We start from the raw sequence: 27,816 nt of genomic DNA, 5'->3' as shown, positions 1-27,816 counted from the left end.
CCATCCAGTCAGATCAGGAGATATAAACCTTCACATGACTTACATTTGTAATAACCATCCTGTCAGATCTGGACATATAAACCTTCACATGACTTACATTTGTAATAACCATCCTATCAGATCAGGAGATATAAACCTTCCCATAACTTACATTTGTAATAATCATCCTGTCAGATCAGGAGATATAAACCTTCACATGACTTTCATTTGTAATAACCATTCTGTCAGATCAGGAGATATAAACCTTCACATTACTTACATGTGTAATAACCATCCTGTCAGATCAGGACATATCAACCATCACATGACTTATATTTGTAATAACCATCCTGTCAGGTTAGGACTTATAAACCTTCACATGACTTACATTTGTAATAAACATTCTGTCAGATCAGCACATATAAACCTTCACATTACTACATGTGTAATAACCACGCTGTCAGATCAGGAGATATAAACCTTCACATTACTACATATGTAATAACCATCCTGTCAGATCAGGAGATATAAACCTTCACATTACTTACATGTGTAATAACCATCCTGTCAGATCAGGACATATAAACCTTCACATGACTTACATGTGTAATAACCATCCTGTAAGAGAAGGACATATAAAACTTGACATGACTTACATTTGTAATAACCATCCTGTCAGATCAGGACATATAAACCTTCACATTATTTACATGTGTAATAACCATCCTTTCAGATCAGGAGATATAAACCTTCACATTACTTACATGTGTAATAACCATCCTGTCAGATCAGGACATATAAACCTTCACATGACTTACATGTGTAATAACCATCCTGTAAGAGAATGACATATAAAACTTGACATGACTTACATTTGTAATAACCATCCTGTCAGATCAGGACATATAAACCTTCACATTACTTACATTTGTAATAAACATTCTGTCAGATCAGGAGATATAAACCTTTACATTACTTGCATTTGTAATAACTATCCTGTCAGATCAGGACATATAAACCTTCACATGACTTACATGTGTAATAACCAATCTTTCAGATCAGGAGGTATAAACCTTCACATGACTTACATTTGTAATAACCATCCTGTCAGATCAGGACATATAAACCTTCACATGACTTACAATTGTAATAACCATCCTGTCAGATCAGGAGATATAAACCTTCACATTACTTACATGTGTAATAACCATCCAGTCAGATCAGGAGATATAAACCTTCACATGACTTACATTTGTAATAACCATCCTGTCAGATCAGGACATACAAATCTTCACATGACTTACATTTGTAATAACCATCCTGTCAGATCAGGACATATAAACCTTCACATTACTTACATGTGTAATAACCATCCTGTCAGATCAGGAGATATAAACATTCACATTATTTACATGTGTAATAATCACCCTGTCACATCAGGACATATAAACCTTTACATGACTACATGTTTTATAACCATCCTGTCAGATCAGGACATATAAACCTTCATATTACTAAATATGTAATAACCATCCCGTCAGATCAGGACATTTAAACCTTCACTCGACTTACATGTGTAATAACCATCCTGTCAGAGAAGGACATATAAAACTTGACATGACTTACATTTGTAATAACCATCATGTCAGATCAGGACATATAAACCTTCACATGACTTACATGTGTAATAACCATCCTGTCAGAGAAGGACATATAAAACTTGACATGACTTACATTTGTAATAACCATCCTGTTAGATCAGGACATATAAACCTTCACATGACTTACATTTGTAATAACCATTCTGTCAGATCAGGAGGTATAAACCTTCACTGGACTTATATTTGTAATAACCATCCTGTCAGATCAGAACATATAAAACTTCACATGAATTACATGTGTAATAACCATCCTGTCAGATCAGGACATATAAACCTTCACATGACTTACATGTGTAATAACCATCCTGTCAGAGAAGGACATATAAAACTTGACATGACTTACATTTGTAATAACCATCCTGTCAGATCAGGACATATAAACCTTCACATTACTTACATTTGTAATAAACATTCTGTCAGATCAGGAGATATAAACCTTTACATTACTTGCATTTGTAATAACTATCCTGTCAGATCAGGACATATAAACCTTCACATGACTTACATGTGTAATAACCAATCTTTCAGATCAGGAGGTATAAACCTTCACATGACTTACATTTGTAATAACCATCCTGTCAGATCAGGACATATAAACCTTCACATGACTTACAATTGTAATAACCATCCTGTCAGATCAGGAGATATAAACCTTCACATTACTTACATGTGTAATAACCATCCAGTCAGATCAGGAGATATAAACCTTCACATGACTTACATTTGTAATAACCATCCTGTCAGATCAGGACATACAAATCTTCACATGACTTACATTTGTAATAACCATCCTGTCAGATCAGGACATATAAACCTTCACATTACTTACATGTGTAATAACCATCCTGTCAGATCAGGAGATATAAACATTCACATTATTTACATGTGTAATAATCACCCTGTCACATCAGGACATATAAACCTTTACATGACTACATGTTTTATAACCATCCTGTCAGATCAGGACATATAAACCTTCATATTACTAAATATGTAATAACCATCCCGTCAGATCAGGACATTTAAACCTTCACTCGACTTACATGTGTAATAACCATCCTGTCAGAGAAGGACATATAAAACTTGACATGACTTACATTTGTAATAACCATCATGTCAGATCAGGACATATAAACCTTCACATGACTTACATGTGTAATAACCATCCTGTCAGAGAAGGACATATAAAACTTGACATGACTTACATTTGTAATAACCATCCTGTTAGATCAGGACATATAAACCTTCACATGACTTACATTTGTAATAACCATTCTGTCAGATCAGGAGGTATAAACCTTCACTGGACTTATATTTGTAATAACCATCCTGTCAGATCAGAACATATAAAACTTCACATGAATTACATGTGTAATAACCATCCTGTCAGATGAGGAGGTATAAACCTTCACATGACTTACATTTGTAATAACCATCCTGTCAGATCAGGACATACAAATCTTCACATGACTTACATTTGTAATAACCATCCTGTCAGATCAGGACATATAAACCTTCACATTACTTACATGTGTAATAACCATCCTGTCAGATCAGGAGATATAAACATTCACATTATTTACATGTGTAATAATCATCCTGTTACATCAGGACATATAAACCTTTACATGACTACATGTTTTATAACCATCCTGTCAGATCAGGACATATAAACCTTCACATTACTAAATATGTAATAACCATCCCGTCAGATCAGGACATTTAAACCTTCACTCGACTTACATGTGTAATAACCATCCTGTCAGAGAAGGACATATAAAACTTGACATGACTTACATTTGTAATAACCATCATGTCAGATCAGGACATATAAACCTTCACATGACTTACATGTGTAATAACCATCCTGTCAGAGAAGGACATATAAAACTTGACATGACTTACATTTGTAATAACCATCCTGTCAGATCAGGACATATATACCTTCACATGACTTACATTTGTAATAACCATTCTGTCAGATCAGGAGGTATAAACCTTCACATGACTTATATTTGTAATAACCATCCTTTCAGATCAGGACATATAAACCTTCACATGAATTACATGTGTAATAACCATCCTGTCAGATGAGGAGGTATAAACCTTCACATGACTTACATTTGTAATAACCATCCTGTCAGATAAGGAGATATAAACCTTCACATTATTTACATGTGTAATAACCATCCTTTCAGATCAGGAGATATAAACCTTCAACTTACTTACATGTGTAATAACCATCCTGTCAGATCAGGACATATAAACCTTCACATGACTTACATGTGTAATAACCATCCTGTCAGATCAGGAGATATAAACTTTCACATTACTTACATGTGTAATAACCATCCAGTCAGATCAGGAGATATAAACCTTCACATGACTTACATTTGTAATAACCATTCTGTCAGATCAGGAGGTATAAACCTTCACATGACTTACATTTGTAATAACCATTCTGTCAGATTAGGAGGTATAAACCTTCATATGACTTACATGTGTAATAACCATCCTGTCAGAGAAGGACATATAAAACTTGACATGACTTACATGTGTAATAACCATCCTGTCAGATCAGGACATATAAACCTTCACATGACTTACATGTGTAATAACCATCCTTTCAGATCAGGACATATAAAACTTGACATGACTTACATTTATAATAACCATTCTGTCAGATCAGGAGGTATAAACCTTCACTGGACTTATATTTGTAATAACCATCCTGTCAGATCAGAACATATAAAACTTCACATGAATTACATGTGTAATAACCATCCTGTCAGATGAGGAGGTATAAACCTTCACATGACTTACATTTGTAATAACCATCCTGTCAGATCAGGAGATATAAACTTTCACATTACTTACATGTGTAATAACCATCCAGTCAGATCAGGAGATATAAACCTTCACATGACTTACATTTGTAATAACCATTCTGTCAGATCAGGAGGTATAAACCTTCACATGACTTACATTTGTAATAACCATTCTGTCAGATTAGGAGGTATAAACCTTCATATGACTTACATGTGTAATAACCATCCTGTCAGAGAAGGACATATAAAACTTGACATGACTTACATGTGTAATAACCATCCTGTCAGATCAGGACATATAAACCTTCACATGACTTACATGTGTAATAACCATCCTTTCAGATCAGGACATATAAAACTTGACATGACTTACATTTATAATAACCATTCTGTCAGATCAGGAGGTATAAACCTTCACTGGACTTATATTTGTAATAACCATCCTGTCAGATCAGAACATATAAAACTTCACATGAATTACATGTGTAATAACCATCCTGTCAGATGAGGAGGTATAAACCTTCACATGACTTACATTTGTAATAACCATCCTGTCAGATCAGGACATACAAATCTTCACATGACTTACATTTGTAATAAACATTCTGTCAGATCAGCACATATAAACCTTCACATTACTACATGTGTAATAACCACGCTGTCAGATCAGGACATATAAACCTTCACATTACTACATGTGTAATAACCATCCTGTCAGATCAGGAGATATAAACCTTCACATTACTTACATGTGTAATAACCATCCTGTCAGATCAGCAGATATATACCTTCACATGACTTACATGTGTAATAACCCTATTGTCAAAGAAGGACATATAAACCTTCACATGACTTACATTTGTAATAACCATCCTATCAGATCAGGAGATATAAACCTTCCCATAACTTACATTTCTAATAATCATCCTGTCAGATCAGGAGATATAAAACTTCACATGACTTTCATTTGTAATAACCATTCTGTCAGATCAGGAGATATAAACCTTCACATTACTTACATGTGTAATAACCATCCTGTCAGATCAGGACATATAAAACTTGACATGAATTACATTTCTAATAACCATCCTGTCAGATCAGGACATAAAACCTTCACATGACTTACATTTCTAATAACCATCCTGTCAGATCAGGAGATATAAACCTTCCCATTACTTACATTCGTAATAACCATTCTGTCAGATCAAGAGGTATAAACCTTCACATGACTTACATTTGTAATAACCATTCTGTCAGATCAGGAGGTATAAACCTTCACATGACTTCCATTTGTAATAACCATCCTGTCAGATCAGGACATATAAAACTTCACATTACTTACATGTGTAATAACCATCCTGTCAGATCAGGAGATATAAACCTTCACATTACTTACATGTGTAATAACCATCCTGTCAGATCAGGACATATAAACCTTCACATGACTTACATGTGCAATAACCATCCTGTCAGATCAGGAGATATAAACCTTCACATTACTTATATGTGTAATAACCATCCTGTCAGATCAGGAGATGTAAACCTTCACATGACTTACATGTGTATTAACCCTATTGTCAGAGAAGGACATATAAAACTTGACATGACTTACATTTGTAATAACCATCCTGTCAGATCAGGACATATAAACCTTCACATGACTTACATTTGTAATAACCATTCTGTCAGATCAGGAGGTATAAACCTTCACTGGACTTACATTTGTAATAACCATCCTGTCAGATCAGGATATATAAAAGTTCACATGAATTACATGTGTAATAACCATCCTGTCAGATGAGGAGGTATAAACCTTCACATGACTTACATTTGTAATAACCATCCTGTCAGATCAGGACATACAAATCTTCACATGACTTACATTTGTAATAACCATCCTGTCAGATCAGGACATATAAACCTTCACATTACTTACATGTGTAATAACCATCCTGTCAGATCAGGAGATATAAACATTCACATTATTTACATGTGTAATAATCATCCTGTCACATCAGGACATATAAACCTTTACATGACTACATGTTTTATAACCATCCTGTCAGATCAGGACATATAAACCTTCACATTACTAAATATGTAATAACCATCCCGTCAGATCAGGACATATAAACCTTCACTCGACTTACATGTGTAATAACCATCCTGTCAGAGAAGGACATATAAAACTTGACATGACTTACATTTGTAATAACCATCATGTCAGATCAGGACATATAAACCTTCACATGACTTACACGTGTAATAACCATCCTGTCAGAGAAGGACATATAAAATTTGACATGACTTACATTTGTAATAACCATCCTGTCAGATCAGGACATATAAACCTTCACATTACTTACATTTGTAATAAACATTCTGTCAGATCAGCACATATAAACCTTTACATTACTTGCATTTGTAATAACTATCCTGTCAGATCAGGACATATAAACCTTCACATGACTTACATGTGTAATAACCATCCTGTCAGATCAGGAGATATAAACCTTCACATTATTTACATGTGTAATAACCATCCTTTCAGATCAGGAGATATAAACCTTCAACTTACTTACATGTGTAATAACCATCCTGTCAGATCAGGACATATAAACCTTCACATGACTTACATGTGTAATAACCAATCTGTAAGAGAAGGACATATAAAACTTGACATGACTTACATTTGTAATAACCATCCTGTCACATCAGGACATATAAACCTTCACATTATTTACATGTGTAATAACCATCCTTTCAGATCAAGAGATATAAACCTTCACATTACTTACATGTGTAATAACCATCCTGTCAGATCAGGACATATAAACCTTCACATGACTTACATGTGTAATAACCATCCTGTCAGATCAGGACATATAAACCTTCACATGACTTACAATTGTAATAACCATCCTGTCAAAACAGGAGATATAAACCTTCACATTACTTACATGTGTAATAACCATCCAGTCAGATCAGGAGATATAAACCTTCACATGACTTACATTTGTAATAACCATTCTGTCAGATCAGGAGGTATAAACCTTCACATGACTTACATTTGTAATAACCATTCTGTCAGATTAGGAGGTATAAACCTTCATATGACTTACATGTGTAATAACCATCCTGTCAGAGAAGGACATATAAAACTTGACATGACTTACATGTGTAATAACCATCCTGTCAGATCAGGACATATAAACCTTCACATGACTTACATGTGTAATAACCATCCTTTCAGATCAGGACATATAAAACTTGACATGACTTACATTTATAATAACCATTCTGTCAGATCAGGAGGTATAAACCTTCACTGGACTTATATTTGTAATAACCATCCTGTCAGATCAGAACATATAAAACTTCACATGAATTACATGTGTAATAACCATCCTGTCAGATGAGGAGGTATAAACCTTCACATGACTTACATTTGTAATAACCATCCTGTCAGATTAGGACTATCAAATCTTCACATGACTTACATTTGTAATAACCATTCTGTCAGATTAGGAGGTATAAACCTTCATATGACTTACATGTGTAATAACCATCCTGTCAGAGAAGGACATATAAAACTTGACATGACTTACATGTGTAATAACCATCCTGTCAGATCAGGACATATAAACCTTCACATGACTTACATGTGTAATAACCATCCTTTCAGATCAGGACATATAAAACTTGACATGACTTACATTTATAATAACCATTCTGTCAGATCAGGAGGTATAAACCTTCACTGGACTTATATTTGTAATAACCATCCTGTCAGATCAGAACATATAAAACTTCACATGAATTACATGTGTAATAACCATCCTGTCAGATGAGGAGGTATAAACCTTCACATGACTTACATTTGTAATAACCATCCTGTCAGATTAGGACTATCAAATCTTCACATGACTTACATTTGTAATAAACATTCTGTCTGATCAGCACATATAAACCTTCACATTACTAAATGTGTAATAACCCTATTGTCAAAGAAGGACATATAAACCTTCACATGACTTACATTTGTAATAACCATCCTATCAGATCAGGAGATATAAACCTTCCCATAACTTACATTTCTAATAATCATCCTGTCAGATCAGGAGATATAAAACTTCACATGACTTTCATTTGTAATAACCATTCTGTCAGATCAGGAGATATAAACCTTCACATTACTTACATGTGTAATAACCATCCTGTCAGATCAGGACATATAAAACTTGACATGAATTACATTTCTAATAACCGTCCTGTCAGATCAGGACATAAAACCTTCACATGACTTACATTTCTAATAACCATCCTGTCAGATCAGGAGATATAAACCTTCCCATTACTTACATTCGTAATAACCATTCTGTCAGATCAGGAGGTATAAACCTTCACATGACTTATATTTGTAATAACCATCCTGTCAGATCAGGACATATAAACCTTCACATGAATTACATGTGTAATAACCATCCTGTCAGATGAGGAGGTATAAACCTTCACATGACTTACATTTGTAATAACCATCCTGTCAGATCAGGAGATATAAACCTTCACATTATTTACATGTGTAATAACCATCCTTTCAGATCAGGAGATATAAACCTTCACATTATTTACATGTGTAATAACCATCCTTTCAGATCAGGAGATATAAACCTTCACATTACTTACATGTGTAATAACCATCCTGTCAGATCAGGACATATAAACCTTCACATGACTTACATGTGTAATAACCATCCTGTAAGAGAAGGACATATAAAACTTGACATGACTTACATTTGTAATAACCATCCTGTCAGATCAGGACATATAAACCTTCACATTATTCACATGTGTAATAACCATCCTTTCAGATCAGGAGATATAAACCTTCACATTACTTACATGTGTAATAACCATCCTGTCAGATCAGGACATATAAACCTTCACATGACTTACATGTGTAATAACCATCCTGTAAGAGAAGGACATATAAAACTTGACATGACTTACATTTGTAATAACCATCCTGTCAGATCAGGACATATAAACCTTCACATGACTTACATTTGTAATAACCATCCTGTCAGATCAGGACATATAAACCTTCACATTACTACATTCTGATAACCATTCTGTCAGATCATGACATATAAACCTTCACATGACTTACATGTGTAATAACCAATCTGTCAGATCAGGAGATATAAACCTTCATATTACTTACATTTGTAATAAACATTCTGTCAGATCAGGAGGTATAAACCTTCACATGACTTACATTTGTAATAACCATCCTGTCAGATCAAGACATATAAACCTTCACATGAATTACATGTGTAATAACCATCCTGTCAGATGAGGAGGTATAAACCTTCACATGACTTACATTTGTAATAACCATTCTGTCAGATCAGGAGGTATAAACCTTCACATGACTTACATTTGTAATAACCATTCTGTCAGATCAGGAGATATAAACCTTCACATTACTTACATGTGTAATAACCATCCAGTCAGATCAGGAGATATAAACATTCACATTACTTACATGTGTAATAATCATCCTGTCACATCAGGACATATAAACTTTCACATGACTTACATGTGTTATAACCATCCTGTCAGATCAGGACATATACACCTTCACATGACTTATAATTGTAATAACCATCATGTCAGACCAGGACATATATACCCTCACATTACTAAATTTGTAATAACCATCCTGTCAGATCAGGACATATAAACCTTCACATGACTTACATGTGTAATAACCAACCTGTCAGATCAGGACATATAAAACTTGACATGACTTACATTTGTAATAACCATCCTGTCAGATCAGGAGATATAAACCTTCACATGACTAACATTTGTAATAACCATCTTGTCAGATCAGGACATATAAACCTTCACATGACTTACATTTGTAATAACCATCCTATCAGATCAGGAGATATAAACCTTCCCATAACTTACATTTCTAATAACCATCCTGTCAGATCAGGAGATATAACCCTTCACATGACTTACATTTGTAATAACCATATTGTCACATCAGGATATATATACCTTCACATGACTACATGTGTTATAACAGTCCTGTCAGATCAGGACATATAAACCTTCACATTACTAAATATGTAATAACCATCCCGTCAGATCAGGACATATAAACCTTCACTTGACTTACATGTGTAATAACCATCCTGTCAGATCAGGACATATAAACCTTCACATTACTTACATGTGTAATAACCATCCTGTCAGATCAGGAGATATAAACCTTCACATTACTTACATGTGTAATAACCATCCAGTCAGATCAGGAGATATAAACATTCACATTACTTACAAGAGTAATAATCATCCTGTCACATCAGGACATATAAACCTTCACATTACTACATGTGTAATAACCATCCTGTCAGATCAGGACATAGAAAACTTCATATGACTTACATTTGTAATAACCATCCTGTCAGATCAGGACATAAAACCTTCACATGACTTACATTTCTAATAACCATCCTGTCAGATCAGGAGATATAAACCTTCCCATTACTTACATTAGTAATAACCATCCTGTCAGATCAGGAGGTATAAAACTTGGCATGACTTACATTTGTAATAACCATCCTGTCAGATCAGGACATATAAACCTTCACATGACTTACATTTGTAATAACCATCCTGTCAGATCAGGACATATAAACCTTCACATTACTACATGTGTAATAACCATCCTGTCAGATCAGGAGATATAAACCTTCACATTACTTACAAGTGTAATAACCATCCTTTTAGATCAGGAGGTATAAACCTTCACATGACTTACATTTGTAATAACCATTCTGTCAGATCAGGAGGTATAAAACTTGGCATGACTTACATTTGTAATAACCATCCTGTCAGATCAGGACATATAAACCTTCACATGACTTACATTTGTAATAACCATCCTGTCAGATCAGGACATATAAACCTTCACATTACTACATTCTGATAACCATTCTGTCAGATCATGACATATAAACCTTCACATGACTTACATGTGTAATAACCATTCTGTCAGATCAGGAGATATAAACCTTCATATTACTTACATTTGTAATAAACATTCTGTCAGATCAGGAGATATAAACCTTCATATTACTTACATTTGTAATAACCATCCTGTCAGATCAAGACATATAAACCTTCACATGAATTACATGTGTAATAACCATCCTGTCAGATGAGGAGGTATAAACCTTCACATGACTTACATTTGTAATAACCATTCTGTCAGATCAGGAGGTATAAACCTTCACATGACTTACATTTGTAATAACCATTCTGTCAGATCAGGAGATATAAACCTTCACATTACTTACATGTGTAATAACCATCCAGTCAGATCAGGAGATATAAACATTCACATTACTTACATGTGTAATAATCATCCTGTCACATCAGGACATATAAACCTTCACATGACTTACATGTGTTATAACCATCCTGTCAGATCAGGACATATACACCTTCACATGACTTATAATTGTAATAACCATCATGTCAGACCAGGACATATATACCCTCACATTACTAAATTTGTAATAACCATCCTGTCAGATCAGGACATATAAACCTTCACATGACTTACATGTGTAATAACCAACCTGTCAGATCAGGACATATAAAACTTGACATGACTTACATTTGTAATAACCATCCTGTCAGATCAGGAGATATAAACCTTCACATGACTAACATTTGTAATAACCATCTTGTCAGATCAGGACATATAAACCTTCACATGACTTACATTTGTAATAACCATCCTATCAGATCAGGAGATATAAACCTTCCCATAACTTACATTTCTAATAACCATCCTGTCAGATCAGGAGATATAACCCTTCACATGACTTACATTTGTAATAACCATTCTGTCAGATCAGGAGGTATAAACCTTCACATGACTTACATTTGTAATAACCATCCTGTCAGGTTAGGACTTATAAACCTTCACATGACTTACATTTGTAATAAACATTCTGTGAGATCAGGAGATATAAACCTTCACATGACTTACATGTGTAATAACCATCCTGTCAGATCCGGACATACCTTCACATGACTTACATGTGTTATGACCATCCTGTCAGATCAGGACATAGAAACCTTCACATTACATTTGTGACATGAAAATGTCACGACATGATTGCTCACGCGCGTCTGGCACTTCTCGTTTCCATGGCAACCACGTTGTTGTTTTTTGAAAAACGTTGTTGCTGTAAAATGTTGGGTGTGATGTAATGACAGATGTATGAGGACAGCGGTATTTAACTATAAAATTTGCAAATTGCACCCATGTAAACCATATGAATTTGAAATTTGTCTTTTTAAATTATTATGAGAAAATGCAAAGTAAAACTTTAATGAATTCCACAATTTTGATGACTTTATTATAGAGGGCAAGGTAAAAACTCTGGGTACGGGGCAAGCCCAGAACAGTGAAACTCTTGTCACCTTTCAATTTCAACATTCTGAACAATATTAAAGTGTCATCCCTGACACACACATCTGTTTTCATAGCTAACATAACTTAATTAACAAACACAATAACTGTTATAAAAAACATTTTTTCCTCTTGTTGAAAATCTGCCCCGGGCACAGAAAACCTCCCTTAATTGCAGACTCGGGCGTGTTACGGACGGTCCGCGCCGCACTTCAGCTGTGCTCGCAGCCCTCGGCCCCGGGCGAGTCGTGCCACCCAGTCTGGAGTGAAGGAATGGCGCTGTTGTGTTTCACAGCCCCTACACACACTTCTTCCTACCTGCCGGTATGATGAAATAGTTTGACAACACTTGTGGGAGCTGCGGACGCCGCTGGGTCGAGGAAGCACCGCCCAGCCGTCCCGTCCCAGCCAACTTACCCCAGCAACTCCACACCGGCACGACGCGCCGCAGGAAAAACAGCAGGACCGGGATAAAGTTCACCAGAAGACCCTTTCTTCTGCAGGACCCCACGCCACTTTCCTCTAACTCGCGGGAAGTGATTTCGGAGCGAAGCGGCCACTTCCAGCGGGAGCAAAAGTTTCTTCCAGCGAGTGTCGACAGAGATTTGGGAGGACATTCCTGCCAGACAGGAGGCCGCAGTTTGGCTACCCGTCCGTCGGCCGAAACACTACTTTAGGACCGTCTGAAACTTTTTTTATTGGACATTTGAAACTATTCCCTCAAACGAGATGAACCAGCATCATCAGCCAATGCCTGGGCAACAAGTGGTGCACGTAGCCCAGGACTCCGACACCGACCTGGAAGCCCTGTTCAACTCGGTCATGAACCCAAAGCCTTCTTCTTGGAGGAAGAAACTTCTCCCGGAGTCCTTCTTTAAGGAACCGGACTCGGGCTCTCACTCCCGGCAGAGCAGCACCGACTCCACCTCCTATCCGATCCGGCTGCTGGTCTCCCACAGCCGCTCCCACTCCTCCCCGGCCTCGCTGCAGTTCGGCTCCGCGGGAAAGCCCAGCCCCAGCCCGCAGAGCCACCACCACCAGCGGCACCAGTCCTGCGATGTGGCGGAGGAGCTGCCGCTGCCGCCCGGCTGGGAGATGGCCTACACCAGCAGCGGCCAGAAGTACTTCCTCAAGTAAGAACCGTCTGGGTGTCCCGTGTGGGCTCGCTTTCTAATTTTACTTATTTATTTATTTCATTGTGTGTGTGTGTGTCTGTGTGTGTGTGTGTGGGGGGGGCATTCAAGTCTACACAATAGTTTTGAAGACGATGATTTGATTTTCCCCCCCAGTTTTTTCCTTGCTGTGATTTGGGCTATCTGTTTGGTCAAAAATCCGTAGAGCAGAGATAGGACACAGTTGTGTGGACACAACTTCATCCAGCCCGACACAACACTCAATTATTGTGTTTATTGCTGCTTTATTAGCGTGTCTGTAACCCGACAGGATGGTTTATAGGCCCAAGTCAAATTAGTTGCGGTCGTCAATACCGGCTCTGGGGCTCTGGGTGCCCCCATCAGGATTGTGCAGGCGGCCCCACAGTGCTTTACATTACAGTACATCTTTACATCTTTACATTACAGCACATCTTCACATTACAGTTCATCTTCCCTTACAGTACATCTTTACATTACAGTACATCTTCACATTACAGTTCATCTTCACATTACAGTTCATCTTTACATTAGAGTTCATCTTCACATTACAGTTCATCTTCACATTACAGTTCATCTTTACATCTCTTTACATTACAGTTCATCTTCACATTACAGTACATATTTACATTACAGTTCATATTTACATCTTTACATTACAGTACATCTTTACATTACAGTTAATCTTCACATTAAAGTACATCTTTACATTACAGTTCATCTTTACATTACAGTTCATCTTCACATTACAGTACATCTTTACATCTCTTTACATTACAGCACATCTTCACATTACAGCTCATCTTCACATTACAGTTCATCTTCCCTTACAGTACATCTTTACATTACAGTACATCTTCACATTACAGTTCATCTTCACATTACAGTTCATCTTTACATTAGAGTTCATCTTCACATTACAGTTCATCTTCACATTACATTTCATCTTTACATTAGAGTTCATCTTCACGTTACAGTTCATCTTCACATTACAGTACATCTTTACATCTCTACATTACAGCAAATCTTCACATTACAGTTCATTTTTACATTAGAGTTCATCTTCACATTACAGTTCATCTTCACATTACAGTTCATCTTTACATTAGAGTTCATCGTCACATTACAGTTCATTTTCACATTACAGTTCATCTTTACATTAGAGTTCATCTTCACATTACAGTACATCTTTACATCTCTTTACATTACAGCACATCTTCACATTACAGTTCATCTTTACATTACAGTTCATCTTCACATTACAGTTCATCTTTACATTAGAGTTAATCTTCACATTACAGTTCATCTTCACATTACAGTACATCTTTACATTAGAGTTCAACTTCACATTACAGTTCATCTTCACATTACAGTACATCTTTACATCTCTTTACATTACAGTACATCTTCACATTACAGTTCATCTTTACATTACAGTTCACCTCCCCTTACAGTACATCTTCACATCACAGTACATCTTGACATCTCTTTACATTACAGTTCATCTTCACATTACAGTACATCTTTACATTACAGTTCATCTTTACATCTTTACATTACAGTACATCTGCACATTATCGTGCATCTCCACATTACAGTACATCTTCACATTACAGTTAATCTTTACATTACAGTACATCTTCACATACAGATCATCTTTACATTATAGTTAATCTTTACATTCAGTTCATCTTTACAGTACATCTTCACATTACAGTTCATCTTTACATCTTTACATTACAGTACATCTGCACATTATAGTGCATCTCCGCATTACAGTACATCTTCACATTACAGTTCATTTTTACATCTTTACATTACAGTACATCTTCACATTACAGTTCATTTTTACATCTTTACATTACAGTACATCTCCACATTACAGTTCATCTTTACATCTTTACATTACAGTACATCTCCACATTACAGTGCATCTCCACATTACAGTACATCTTCACATTACAGATCATCTTTACATTACAGTTCATCTTTACATTACCATACATCTCCACATTACAGTACATCTTTACATTACAGTACATCTTCACATTACAGATCATCTTTACATTACTGTACATCTTCACATTACAGTTCATCTCCACATTACAGCACATCTTTACATTACATGTAATCTTTTACATTACAGTTCATCTTCACATTACAGTTCATTTTTACATCTTTACATTACAGTACATCTTCACATTACAGTTCATTTTTACATCTTTACATTACAGTACATCTCCACATTACAGTTCATCTTTACATCTTTACATTACAGTACATCTCCACATTACAGTGCATCTCCACATTACAGTACATCTTCACATTACAGATCATCTTTACATTACAGTTCATCTTTACATTACCATACATCTCCACATTACAGTACATCTTTACATTACAGTACATCTTCACATTACAGATCATCTTTACATTACTGTACATCTTCACTTTACAGTTCATCTCCACATTACAGCACATCTTTACATTACATGTAATCTTTTACATTACAGTTCATCTTCACATTACAGTTCATCTTTACATTACAGTACATCTTCACATCTGCATAACAGTACATCTTCACATTACAGTACATCTCCACATTACAGTACATTTTTAAATTACAATACATATTCACATTACAGTATATCTTTACATTACAGTTAATCTTTACATTACAGTTTATTTTCACATTACAGTTCATCTTTACATCTACATTACAGTACATCTTTACAGTACAATCTGCTGCAGTGCAGTGGATCAACTCATTTACGTGCTTTGAGCAGTCAGTTGCAAAATTGAGTTAAAACTGCCTTTATGCTTTGGCTTGATGAATCTTTATCTGTTGCTTGTGCCTCTGCAGGTCAAATTAACACACACTCACTCACACACACACACACACACACGTGCAGAGGATACGAAAGGTAAATTCAGTCTGCTTTATTTCGAAATAATTCAAACAGGAAAACTCACTATGGAAAAATTAAAACATGGACTTAAATAATATAAAAAATTAAAACAAACTTAGATAATATAAAATATCTGAAACTATTGCAAGTGAAGGGCTGAACATGTTAAAAAGTCAGTACAAATGAAAAACATTTTCCTTGACTATACTCACAAATAAATTATCAACAGACATGACAGAGAAGTGTTGAAAGGAGCGAGTCTTTAGTCTGTTGCGTTACTGCACCATCATAAACTACATAAACTACAGCGCCATCTGTCTCTGTAAGTGCAAAATAAAAAGTCAATACGAATAAGAAAAACAAGATATATTTCAAAATAATAATTTGATGAGAGTACAAATTATTCAGTATAGGTCAAGTGATACTCTTAAACACATTAACCTTTGTACACCAAGTTGACATGCCCAGTGCCCTGTTCTGTGAAGACGCCACCATGGCATGACCCTGGGGAGGCTGTAGACTCTGTGTCCTCAATACACAAGGATTTGCTGCAGGTTTCTCTGGGAAATATGAAATGTGCAGAGGGTCACACTTTTACCCCCAGATCCACCTGCAGAGCTACAAGCTCCCCACCACCACCACCACTATATTTACACTGGCAGAGCATGTCACTGCTGCCGGCTCCCCACCCAGGAGCAATGCCAGTTGTGCTCCTTGTGAGGCCCAGCAGAGCCAGAAAAACGACAGGACTTTGAACCAGGTGGAGTGGTTCTCAGCATGTTTCAAACTGTTGGCACAGACAGTCGCTGGTGTCCTTCATGAGCAGAACATTTAAAACGCTTCCTCCAGCTGATGCCCCAGTTACTGGTAGTATGCAGACAATCAAAGATGAAATCCAAATATTTGGATATAACAATTTGTTTTCCAGGATAAAATGCAGTAGATGGATAATTGTCAAGTCTTTCAGTTCAGAGTTGTAATATGTAAATATTTCTGTTTCACTGTGATAGGGGAACATGGATACAGACTGCATGGTTACACAGACTGCATGGTTACTAATGCTACCACACAGGGCTCCACACCCCAACCAGTTTGGTCATATATGTGACTATATATCTGTCACTAAAAACACTAGTTGAACAAGTAGAACATGACTCTTTTTTTTTGTCTTTAAGTATAGTAAACTCGTGGGTTTACCATATTTAAATGGTGCGTGGGTTTTCTCCGGTTTCCTCCCACAGTCCAAAGACAAATTGTACTTTGTCCCTGTAAATTGTCCCTAGCTGTGAATGTGTGTGTGTGTGTGTGGGGGGGGGGGGCTGTGATAGACTGGCGGCTTGTCCAGGGTGTCTTCCTGCCTGCCTCCCAATGACTGCTGGGATAGGCTCCAAGCATCCCCGCGACCCTGAGAGCAGGATAAGCGGTTTGGATAATGGATGGATGGATGGTAAACTCATGATGTGGTTGAACAGTTGGCTGATTTTGTGTGCATTATTTAATTTCTCTGCTTTGAAATACCTACTGGCAGTATTTTGGTGGCCAAGCACTGAAGGTGGCTAGGCACCCTATTGAAATCATTTCATTTCTTTTACGTCTTTCACTACTTCTGTCACCTTGACCTACATTTTCACCAAGTTCTCATAAAATTTGAAATTTGACAGCATTGTGCCGTTAGTGGGTACCTAGAGATAGAGGCCCGGGTCATTGACAGCCCAGGTGGTGCCATAGTCCCAGGAAGAAATGGTAAATGGACTGCATTTATTTAGTGTTTTTCTCATCTACCGACCACTCAAAGCACTTTGCAGTGTATGCCTCACAGTCACACGCATTCACACACATTCACACACTGACGGCGGAGGCTGCCATGCAAGTCGCCAACCTGCTCACCAGGATCAGTTAGGGGTTCAGTGTCTTGCTCAAGGTAGGACTTAGCAATATATTGTTATATCAATATCATGATATGAGACTAGATATCATCTGGGATTTTGGATATTTTAATATTGTGATATGGCATAAGTGTTGTCTTTCCCTGGTTTTTCAAGGCTGCATTACAGTAATGTAATTTTTTGAAACTTACCAGAATTTTCTAGCTGTTCTATTATTTGCCTTTACCCACTTAGTTATCAATAATCTGATTGTGTAAATGTTTTGTGAAAGCACCGTTGGTCATTCCCACAGTATCATCACACTATTGATATTTAGGTATGTCGTCCAAATATATCATGATATTTGATTTTGTCCACATTGCCCAGCTCTAGCGCAGGGACATGTCAACATGCTCTCTGGAGGAGCCTTGGCTCGAACCAGGAACCTTCCAATTACTAGATGACCTGCTCTACCTCCCGAGCCATGCCGCCTCATTAGAAATCGGCATGCCAAGAAATTATAGTTTAAAATTTTCTTACATATCCTGTGTGACCAAAGTGAAAGCCAAAGACCTACTTGCAAATGCAAGTAAGTCATGCTGTACGAACTTGCTCATAGAACACATAAAGTTGGCCAAATTGGATTTTCCACCATTTTAATTTTCTGAAAAACCTTTTTCTTTCTCCTCCACGAACATTTGTCAGATTGCAACTGCCTTGGTATGTGTCATCTAGGTATGGTCGCCTCTCTAAATTGTGAAGGAATTTTGGTATCTTGAAAAATGGTTGTGGTATAAACATAAAAATGAAAAAAAAAATGTGTGGCCTTGAAGAAAAAAATGGGTAATAACTGAAAGTATGCTTGATGGTTGATGGAGTTAGACAAATGTGCGCAAAAGTATGACACCGACGGATCTGATTTATATGCTGGCGGATCAGATCATTTAGCTGCCACTGTAGCACCTGGCACGAGTTACTTAGCATGGGGGCTAACTGCTAACTGGACCGGCTAAGTGGCTGTTTCTCTCTGGCTCCTGCCATGATGTCCTTTGCCTTGTTTCTCTGTCTTGTCGTGGCGTGGAGTTTTAGTGACTTTGCTAGTGGCAGCTCAGATTCCTTGTGCTAGTGGCTGGTCACCACAGGTGGTGCAACATCCTCACTGGGCCATGAACATAATGGATGGTTGTCACACGTGAATATTGTTTGAATTGACTCTCATTACTGGCTTCACTGCCTTTGGATTCTAGAGATCTGTTATTTTCCCAGTGCCTCTTCCTTGATGAACTCTGCTGCTGCCTTACGCCAGAATACTAACTCCTGTCATGACTTGACGTTAATGAAAATTAAGCAGAAATGCTTATTGTTATGCTTTTACTGCTGTCTGGTATTCAGCCTAATCCTGGCCCCTCAACTATATGTATCTCGCATGGAGAATTTAAGATTTTGTCTAGGTTGCATATCATACATATAAACACTCGCAGTCTGCTTCCTAACATGGATATGGTGCAAATTTGTTGTTTCCAGGACTTGGCTCTCCAAGTCTATAGTGGATAAAGATAGAGCAATTGATGGCTTCAATATTTATCGTTCTGACCATGCCAGGAAAGGCGGTGGCATAGCAATCTATGTTAAATCCAGTCTTGCTGCGCAGGGAATGTTCTCCAAATCTGCAATTAAGCAGTTTGAAATCTTAGTTCTAAGTATTGATTTGGCTGGTGTTCAGTATTTAACCGTTATTGGTTGCTATAGGCCCCCCTCTGCTACCATTTACACATTATCCTCTTTAATGCCACTCTTACCTCAGTTACATTTTAAGGAAATTATCCTGGTGGGTGAATTCAATTTGGGATTGGCTTTCACCAGTATCTGATGATTTTAAAGCACAATGTTTGTCTTTTAACCTTACACAAGTCACTGAAAGCCCCATACGTCTAAACCCAGATGTCTAGACGGATCATCTCTTATCAACCTTTTAATTAGCAATATGCCACATAAAAATTCTGCCACAGGGATCTTTACTAATGATCTAAGCGATTGCTGTGTGGTTGGTGCTATTAGGGACACTAAAATCCCCTGTACTAAGCCCTGTGTTGTTCAGAGGAGAAATCTTAAGCACTTTGTTGAGCAAGCCTTTCTTCATGATTTATTTCATTTTAAATGAAACCATATTTTATTGATTAGTGATGCTGACCTTGTTTGGAAATATTTTCATGACAGTATTAGTTATTTTATGAATAAACATGCGCCTATTCGCCAGTTCAGGGTGAGGAGCCGTGGTAGCCCCTGGCTCACCTCAGAGCTGGCAGGCCTCTTACACAAGAGGAATCAGCTTTGGGCCGATGCGAGGAAGTCTGGCTCTGAGGCTGACTGGCTACATTTCTGTCAACTACGTAATCGCTGCACTGCTTCCATTAAAAAAGCCAAAAGAGATGACTACTTATCACAGACCAGAGATGGTCTAAATGACCCTAGGAGATTCTGGCAAGCTATAAGATCTCTCTCTGCCAGCTCTTGCTCTTCAGAGCTGCCTCCTGATATTGTTGTTGACTCCATCCCTGTGCCAGATTAATCTGAGATGCTTAATTGTTTTAGCAAACATTTTATAGTCTCCAGCTCTTTGTTTGGCACATTATCTGATGGCAAATCATCCACTCCCCCTGCCAGTCATGCCTCCAATAGTCGCAGTTTCTCCTTCACCCCCTTATCTGTTATGCCCTTTTCCCACAAAAATTAGCGTGTATAAGTAGGGGTTTTTTAACGTGGGATTACAGCTAAAAATAGTTGATTGACCCCTTTCCCATTGCCAGTACACGAGTATGCCTTTCTCTTTTTCTTTTTTTTCTGGTGTGTTGTGTTCAGTGTCATGAATGTGCCGGTGTCTTAGGTGTCAGAAAGGTGCAAAAAGTTGCCAAAAAGTGATTGTCCACCAAAAACTGATTGTCGTCCGCAGTCTGTTTCAGTTTATATATTTAAACTAGAAGAACCCCGCTACAATGTAGCGGTTTGGTTATCCACCCGTATAAATCTCCCTCCTCTTCATCCTGCCAGCTAACCGCTTTCCCCCTGCCCCTAAGCCCCTCCCCCCAAATGCGCAGAATCATCTGAAATGCCGAGAAAAGTGGTTTACCCCCCCCCCCCACTCCAACTCCCTCCCCCCAAATGCTCAGAATCATATGAAATGCTGAGAAAAATGGTTTTTAGCCATTTTTAGAAAATGCATATTTTGCATAATTATTATAATTATTTTAATTTTCTGCTATTTTTCTGGTCTTCTCTGGAACAATACCTACCACCTCCAAAAAAAATTAGGATCATAAGTGCATTTTTGCAAAAATGCATATATTTTGCATAATGACAAAACATTTCTAAGTCCCAGAAATTTTTTTTATATAGGTGAAAAAAACAAAGATGCTCAGAAATCATCTGAAATGCCGAGAAGTGGTTTTTAGCCATTTTTAGAAAAATGCATATTTTGCATATTTATGCATAATTATGCATAATTTTAATTTTCTGGGATTTTTCCCTTACTCTCTGAGACAATACCTACCACCTCCAATAAGAATTAGGATCATAAGTGCTTTAGTTTTCGGTCCCGCTATCGACACTAACTAACACACACACACACACACACACACACACACTAACACCACACACACACACACACACATAACGAAAATATATGAGTAGATATTCAGTTTTCAAATTCATTTAAATATTCTTTAACAAGGTCTTGTCTTTAAAATCTAGATCAAGCGATTTTGAGGGAGAAACAACCTTTCAGTCACAAGGTAGGAGCTGCAATCACTTTTTGGCAAGTGGAAACCGTGGATGGCAATCAGTTATTGGCGGACGATTACTTTTAGCCATGACACCTGTCAAGGGGCGAAACTTAGCGCGTCTACCCAGGTGTCATGTTTCCATCATTGTCGATCGGAGCTGGAGCTGTGAATACCTGTGACTACTGCAGAGTCATCTGTTGTGAGAATGAATGCTGATTGTAACCTTTCCCACTAAAGACAAAAGCCACATGTCGGCGGGCATTAGTGGTTTTTTTTTTTTTTGTCCATTGGGAAAGGGGCATTAGTGAGGTTTGTAAGGCCTTAAAGGACCTAGGCCCTAGAAAATTGGCAGGCCCTGACAATCTCCCCCCTTACTTCTTACGCCTGGCTGCAGATATTGTAGCTGAATCAGTGTCGCGTGTTTTTAATCTCTCTATACAAAACAACATCATTTCTGATGTTTGAAAAACTGCCCAAGTTCTTCCATTATTGAGAGGCGGGGATCCCACAATGTTGAATAAGTATAGACCCTTTTCAAAGCTCTCTATTTTAGCTAAGTTCATTAAAAGGCTGGTGAATCACCAGATCAAGGAATACATGTGATTGAACAACATATTGCTCCTCACCAGTCTGGTTTTAGGAAAAAGCACAGTACAGTAACTGTTTCATGAAAGTAGTAAATTATATTATGGAAGCCTTGGACACCAGGAACTATCGTACTGCTCTTTTTATTGAATCATTGAAGGCATTTGATATCGTTGACCATGACATTTTATACTAGAGATTATCAGATATAGGCCTGTCAGTCCGAACTGTTAGCAATGTGTATAGTTCAGTTGTCTTTCCTCCAGCTTTTTTAATGTCACTAAGGGTGTGCCACAAGGTTTAGTTTTAGGATCCACCCTTTTCAGTATTTATGTAAACGATGTCGGTTCTGTACATCTTATTACATCTTATGCCGATGATACTATTGTATCCCCGGCATTTGAACATCTGCAGTCTGCATTTGACACTATTCAGTCACACCTGTTCCATCGCAGACTAGTGTTAAATGCAGACAAAACTAAGGCCATGTTCTTTTCTTAAAAAAAAACAAACCCCAAAACAAAATGATGGTTCACTTCGTAACCGACTGTACACCCCTCACACACACCATTGCACTCTGTATTCTTTAGTTAACTGGTCATCATTATCCATGTGCCGTCCACTTTGCACTGGTATAACTTCATTTATAAATCTATCCTTGGACTGCTGCCCACTTATTTATCCACTTACATGCCATGCAAACAGTGCTGCCATAGCATATGCTCCAAGGGCTAAATCACTCTCCATCCCCTCTATAGAATTTGGTAAAAAGGCTTTCTTGTACTCTGCCCCTCAACCTGGAACATGCTACAGAAGGACCTTAATTGTCCAGCATGATTCTGCTTTGGGATTTTACTTTTACTTTTATACTACTTTTTACAAAATCTGGAGCAAGCGTCTCTAGGGGTTTGCTCTTGTACATAGTATGTAAAATCTGACTACCATTTTGGCCCTTATGTACTTACCACTTTTATGATTTGTGTTCTTTTTTGTGTCTGTATTAAATTCCCTGTCTGCCTGTAACTTTGTGTTGTAGTTCTGTTTTCTTGACCAGGTATCTCTTGAGAATGAGACCCCATGTCTCAATGAGATTACCTGTCTAACTAAAGTTTATATTAAAATGAAAATCACGGTGTTTTCCCATAAGGGGTGCCACAATTGCCGGAAATTTATATCTCATGAATGGATCGACCAATTGTCATGAAATTTGTTGTGCATGGTATTGGAATAATGTACTATTCAGAATCCGGAATTTGGTCAGAATTACTTCCAGTAGGCAAGACATCTAACATTTGAGCTTATAACAGCTTGTGAACAGAAAATGGCAAAAAACTTGCTGAGGTCATCAGATAGCCTTAGAACATTCGTCCCAAGTTTTGTACCTGTCATACAAAGTATAGTCGAATAGCGGCAGTACTGACTAAATTTCAGTAGCATCAATTGTTTCCGTTAGTCACAGACAACTCCGTTCAACTTTGTAAGAAATAATTATGGCAAATTAAACCTGCAAGCCATAAGTTTGCATGTTGTCAACATCTCCTGGTGGTGAGAGGTAATAGAAACAGAAACTTGAACTTGAAAAGGAGTATTGCAAAAAAAGTATGTTTGGCATTTTTCCACTGCCTGAGAGTGGTAATCTGAGAGCTGGGACTGCTTGCAACCTATCACTGTACTTCCTTCGACCACTCTAGAGATCTTGGCCTTGTCCTTGACAGTCAGATGGCCAAGCCAGGACACAGAATCAAAAATCAACACGCTTTCAATTAAAGATTGACATACTATGTTCAAATTACATATGCCCAAATCAAAATGCCCTCGTTTGCACAGCAGAAAGAGTCTCTGTTGTACTCTTTGAATATGTAGTCCATGTTGCCTCAGTAGGAGAAAGTATGATCTAACTCTGTGCCCAGCTACTTGAAGGAGTTCACATGTTCCACCTTCTGGCCATTGACCACAATTAGCTTGAATAAAGGTTGTGACAAAGCAAACACAGTTCTTTTGTTTTGGACATGTTTAATGAGAGGTAACTATCAACTTACTTATGTGTGCACTGTAGTCAGTGTAGTAATTGAACAACTGAGCATCGGTAGGACATACCCTTAGGGCCATATCATCTCTATATTTGATTAGTGTGAGTCTGTCTGTATTGCACATCATCTCATTTATATATATATATATATATATATATATATATATATATATATATATATATATATATATATATATATATATATATATATATATATATATATATATATATACACTACCGTTCAAAAGTTTGGGATCACCCAAACAACTTTGTGTTTTCCATGAAAAGTCACACTTATTCACCACCATATGTTGTGAAATGAATAGAAAATAGAGTCAAGACATTGACAAGGTTAGAAATAATGATTTGTATTTGAAATAAGATTTTTTTTACATCAAACTTTGCTTCCGTCAAAGAATCCTCCATTTGCAGCAATTACAGCATTGCAGACCTTTGGCATTCTAGCTGTTAATTTGTTGAGGTAATCTGGAGAAATTGCACCCCACGCTTCCAGAAGCAGCTCCCACAAGTTGGATTGGTTGGATGGGCACTTCTTGCGTACCATACGGTCAAGCTGCTCCCACAACAGCTCAATGGGGTTCAGATCTGGTGACTGCGCTGGCCACTCCATTACCGATAGAATACCAGCTGCCTGCTTCTGCTCTAAATAGTTCTTGCACAATTTGGAGGTGTGTTTAGGGTCATTGTCCTGTTGTAGGATGAAATTGGCTCCAATCAAGCGCTATCCACTGGGTATGGCATGGCGTTGCAAAATGGAGTGATAGCCTTCCTTATTCAGAATCCCTTTTACCCTGTACAAATCTCCCACCTTACCAGCACCAAAGCAACCCCAGACCATCACATTACCTCCACCATGCTTAACAGATGGCGTCAGGCATTCTTCCAGCATCTTTTCATTTGTTCTGCGTCTCACAAACGTTCTTCTTTGTGATCCAAACACCTCAAACTTGGATTCATCCGTCCACAACACTTTTTTCCAGTCTTCCTCTGTCCAATGTCTGTGTTCTTTTGCCCATCTTAATCTTTTTCTTTTATTGGTCAGTCTCAGATATGGCTTTTTCTTTGCCACTCTGCCCTGAAGCCCAGAATCCCGCAGCCGCCTCTTCACTGTAGATGTTGACACTGGTGTTTTGCGGGTACTATTTAATGAAGATGCCAGTTGGGGACCTGTGAGGCGTCTGTTTCTCAAACTAGAGACTCTAATGTACTTATCTTCTTGCTCAGTTGTGCAACGCTGCCTCCCACTTCTTTTTCTACTCTGGTTAGAGCCTGTTTGTGCTGTCCTCTGAAGGGAGTAGTACACACCGGTGTAGGAAATCTTCAATTTCTTAGCAATTTCTCGCATGGAATAGCCTTCATTTCTAAGAACAAGAATAGACTGTCGAGTTTCAGATGAAAGTCTTTTTCTGGCCATTTTGAGCATTTAATTGACCCCACAAATGTGATGCTCCAGAAACTCAATCTGCTCAAAAGAAGGTCAGTTTTGTAGCTTCTGTAACGAGCTAAACTGTTTTCAGATATGTGAACATGATTGCACAAGGGTTTTCTAATCATCAATTAGCCTTCTGAGCCAATGAGCAAACACATTGTACCATTAGAACACTGGAGTGATAGTTGCTTGAAATGGGCCTCTATACACCTATGTAGATATTGCACCAAAAACCAGACATTTGCAGCTAGAATAGTCATTTACCACATTAGCAATGTATAGAGTGTATTTCTTTAAAGTTAAGACTAGTTTAAAGTTATCTTCATTGAACAGTACAGTGCTTTTCCTTCAAAAATATGGACATTTCAATGTGATCCCAAACTTTTGAACGGTAGTGTATATATATATAAAATACAACTGGAAATAGAGTGCAGCCCTGGGTGACACGTGTTTAAAACAAGTGTGTCTGACATCCAGTCATTCACATTAACACTCTGGGGTTCATTACATAAGAACAATGGCATGTATCCATAGGTGAAAAAGGTGCTTAATCAATATTTCTGAATTAACAGTGTAACAGTAAACTTCTCCTGGATCGCCACCTTGCTGTGGTGGAGAAGCTTGCGTGTACTAATGATCCCAAGAGCTATGCCGTCCGGAGGGTCACCCAAGGTGGATAGGTCAAGGGGGAGGTTCCAGACGAAGTGTGAGCCAACAAAGACCTCAACGGCGGAACTGGTGGAAGATGTCTTCAGGTCACAACAGCACTGAGGGCGGATGAAGGCTTTAACAGAGGGTGGTTCCCAATCGTCTTGGTTCTCCATTCCATCGGACCCTGGCTACCCCCTGCCAAGGACCGTGTGATGGCTGCAGGCACATCAGCCACTCCACGTAAAAAGCTGTCATGCGCAGGTATCCTCCCATTATGCGGCTCCAGGATCAGCCTCTACAACCACCTGAAGACCCAGAAGGAGGACAGTCATACTTGACCCCGAGTAACCACCAATGATAACAGTAAAAGCAGAGGAAAAGTCCATACATTAAATCAGTGTACTGACCCTCGTTTGTCCAGGTGAT

At 37.7% G+C, this 27,816-nt stretch overlaps 1 protein-coding gene across 1 annotated transcript in view; it reads left to right on the top strand.

Annotated features, from left to right (window-relative positions):
* Positions 1 to 12,920: 12,920 nt before the first annotated feature.
* wwtr1 (WW domain containing transcription regulator 1) overlaps positions 12,921 to 27,816 on the top strand; it is an 83,553-nt gene continuing 68,657 nt past the window's right edge. Inside the window, exon 1 of the mRNA XM_056277216.1 lies at positions 12,921 to 14,104. Coding sequence (XP_056133191.1) covers positions 13,701 to 14,104 — 404 coding nt within the window. The 5' untranslated portion in view covers positions 12,921 to 13,700. The remainder of the gene's footprint in view (positions 14,105 to 27,816) is intronic.

The sequence above is a fragment of the Lampris incognitus genome, chromosome 3 (assembly GCF_029633865.1).
Source record: "Lampris incognitus isolate fLamInc1 chromosome 3, fLamInc1.hap2, whole genome shotgun sequence".
Classification (NCBI taxonomy): domain Eukaryota; kingdom Metazoa; phylum Chordata; class Actinopteri; order Lampriformes; family Lampridae; genus Lampris; species Lampris incognitus.
The sequence above is the reverse complement of the archived record's forward strand: the minus strand, read 5'-3'. Positions and strand labels throughout refer to the sequence as shown.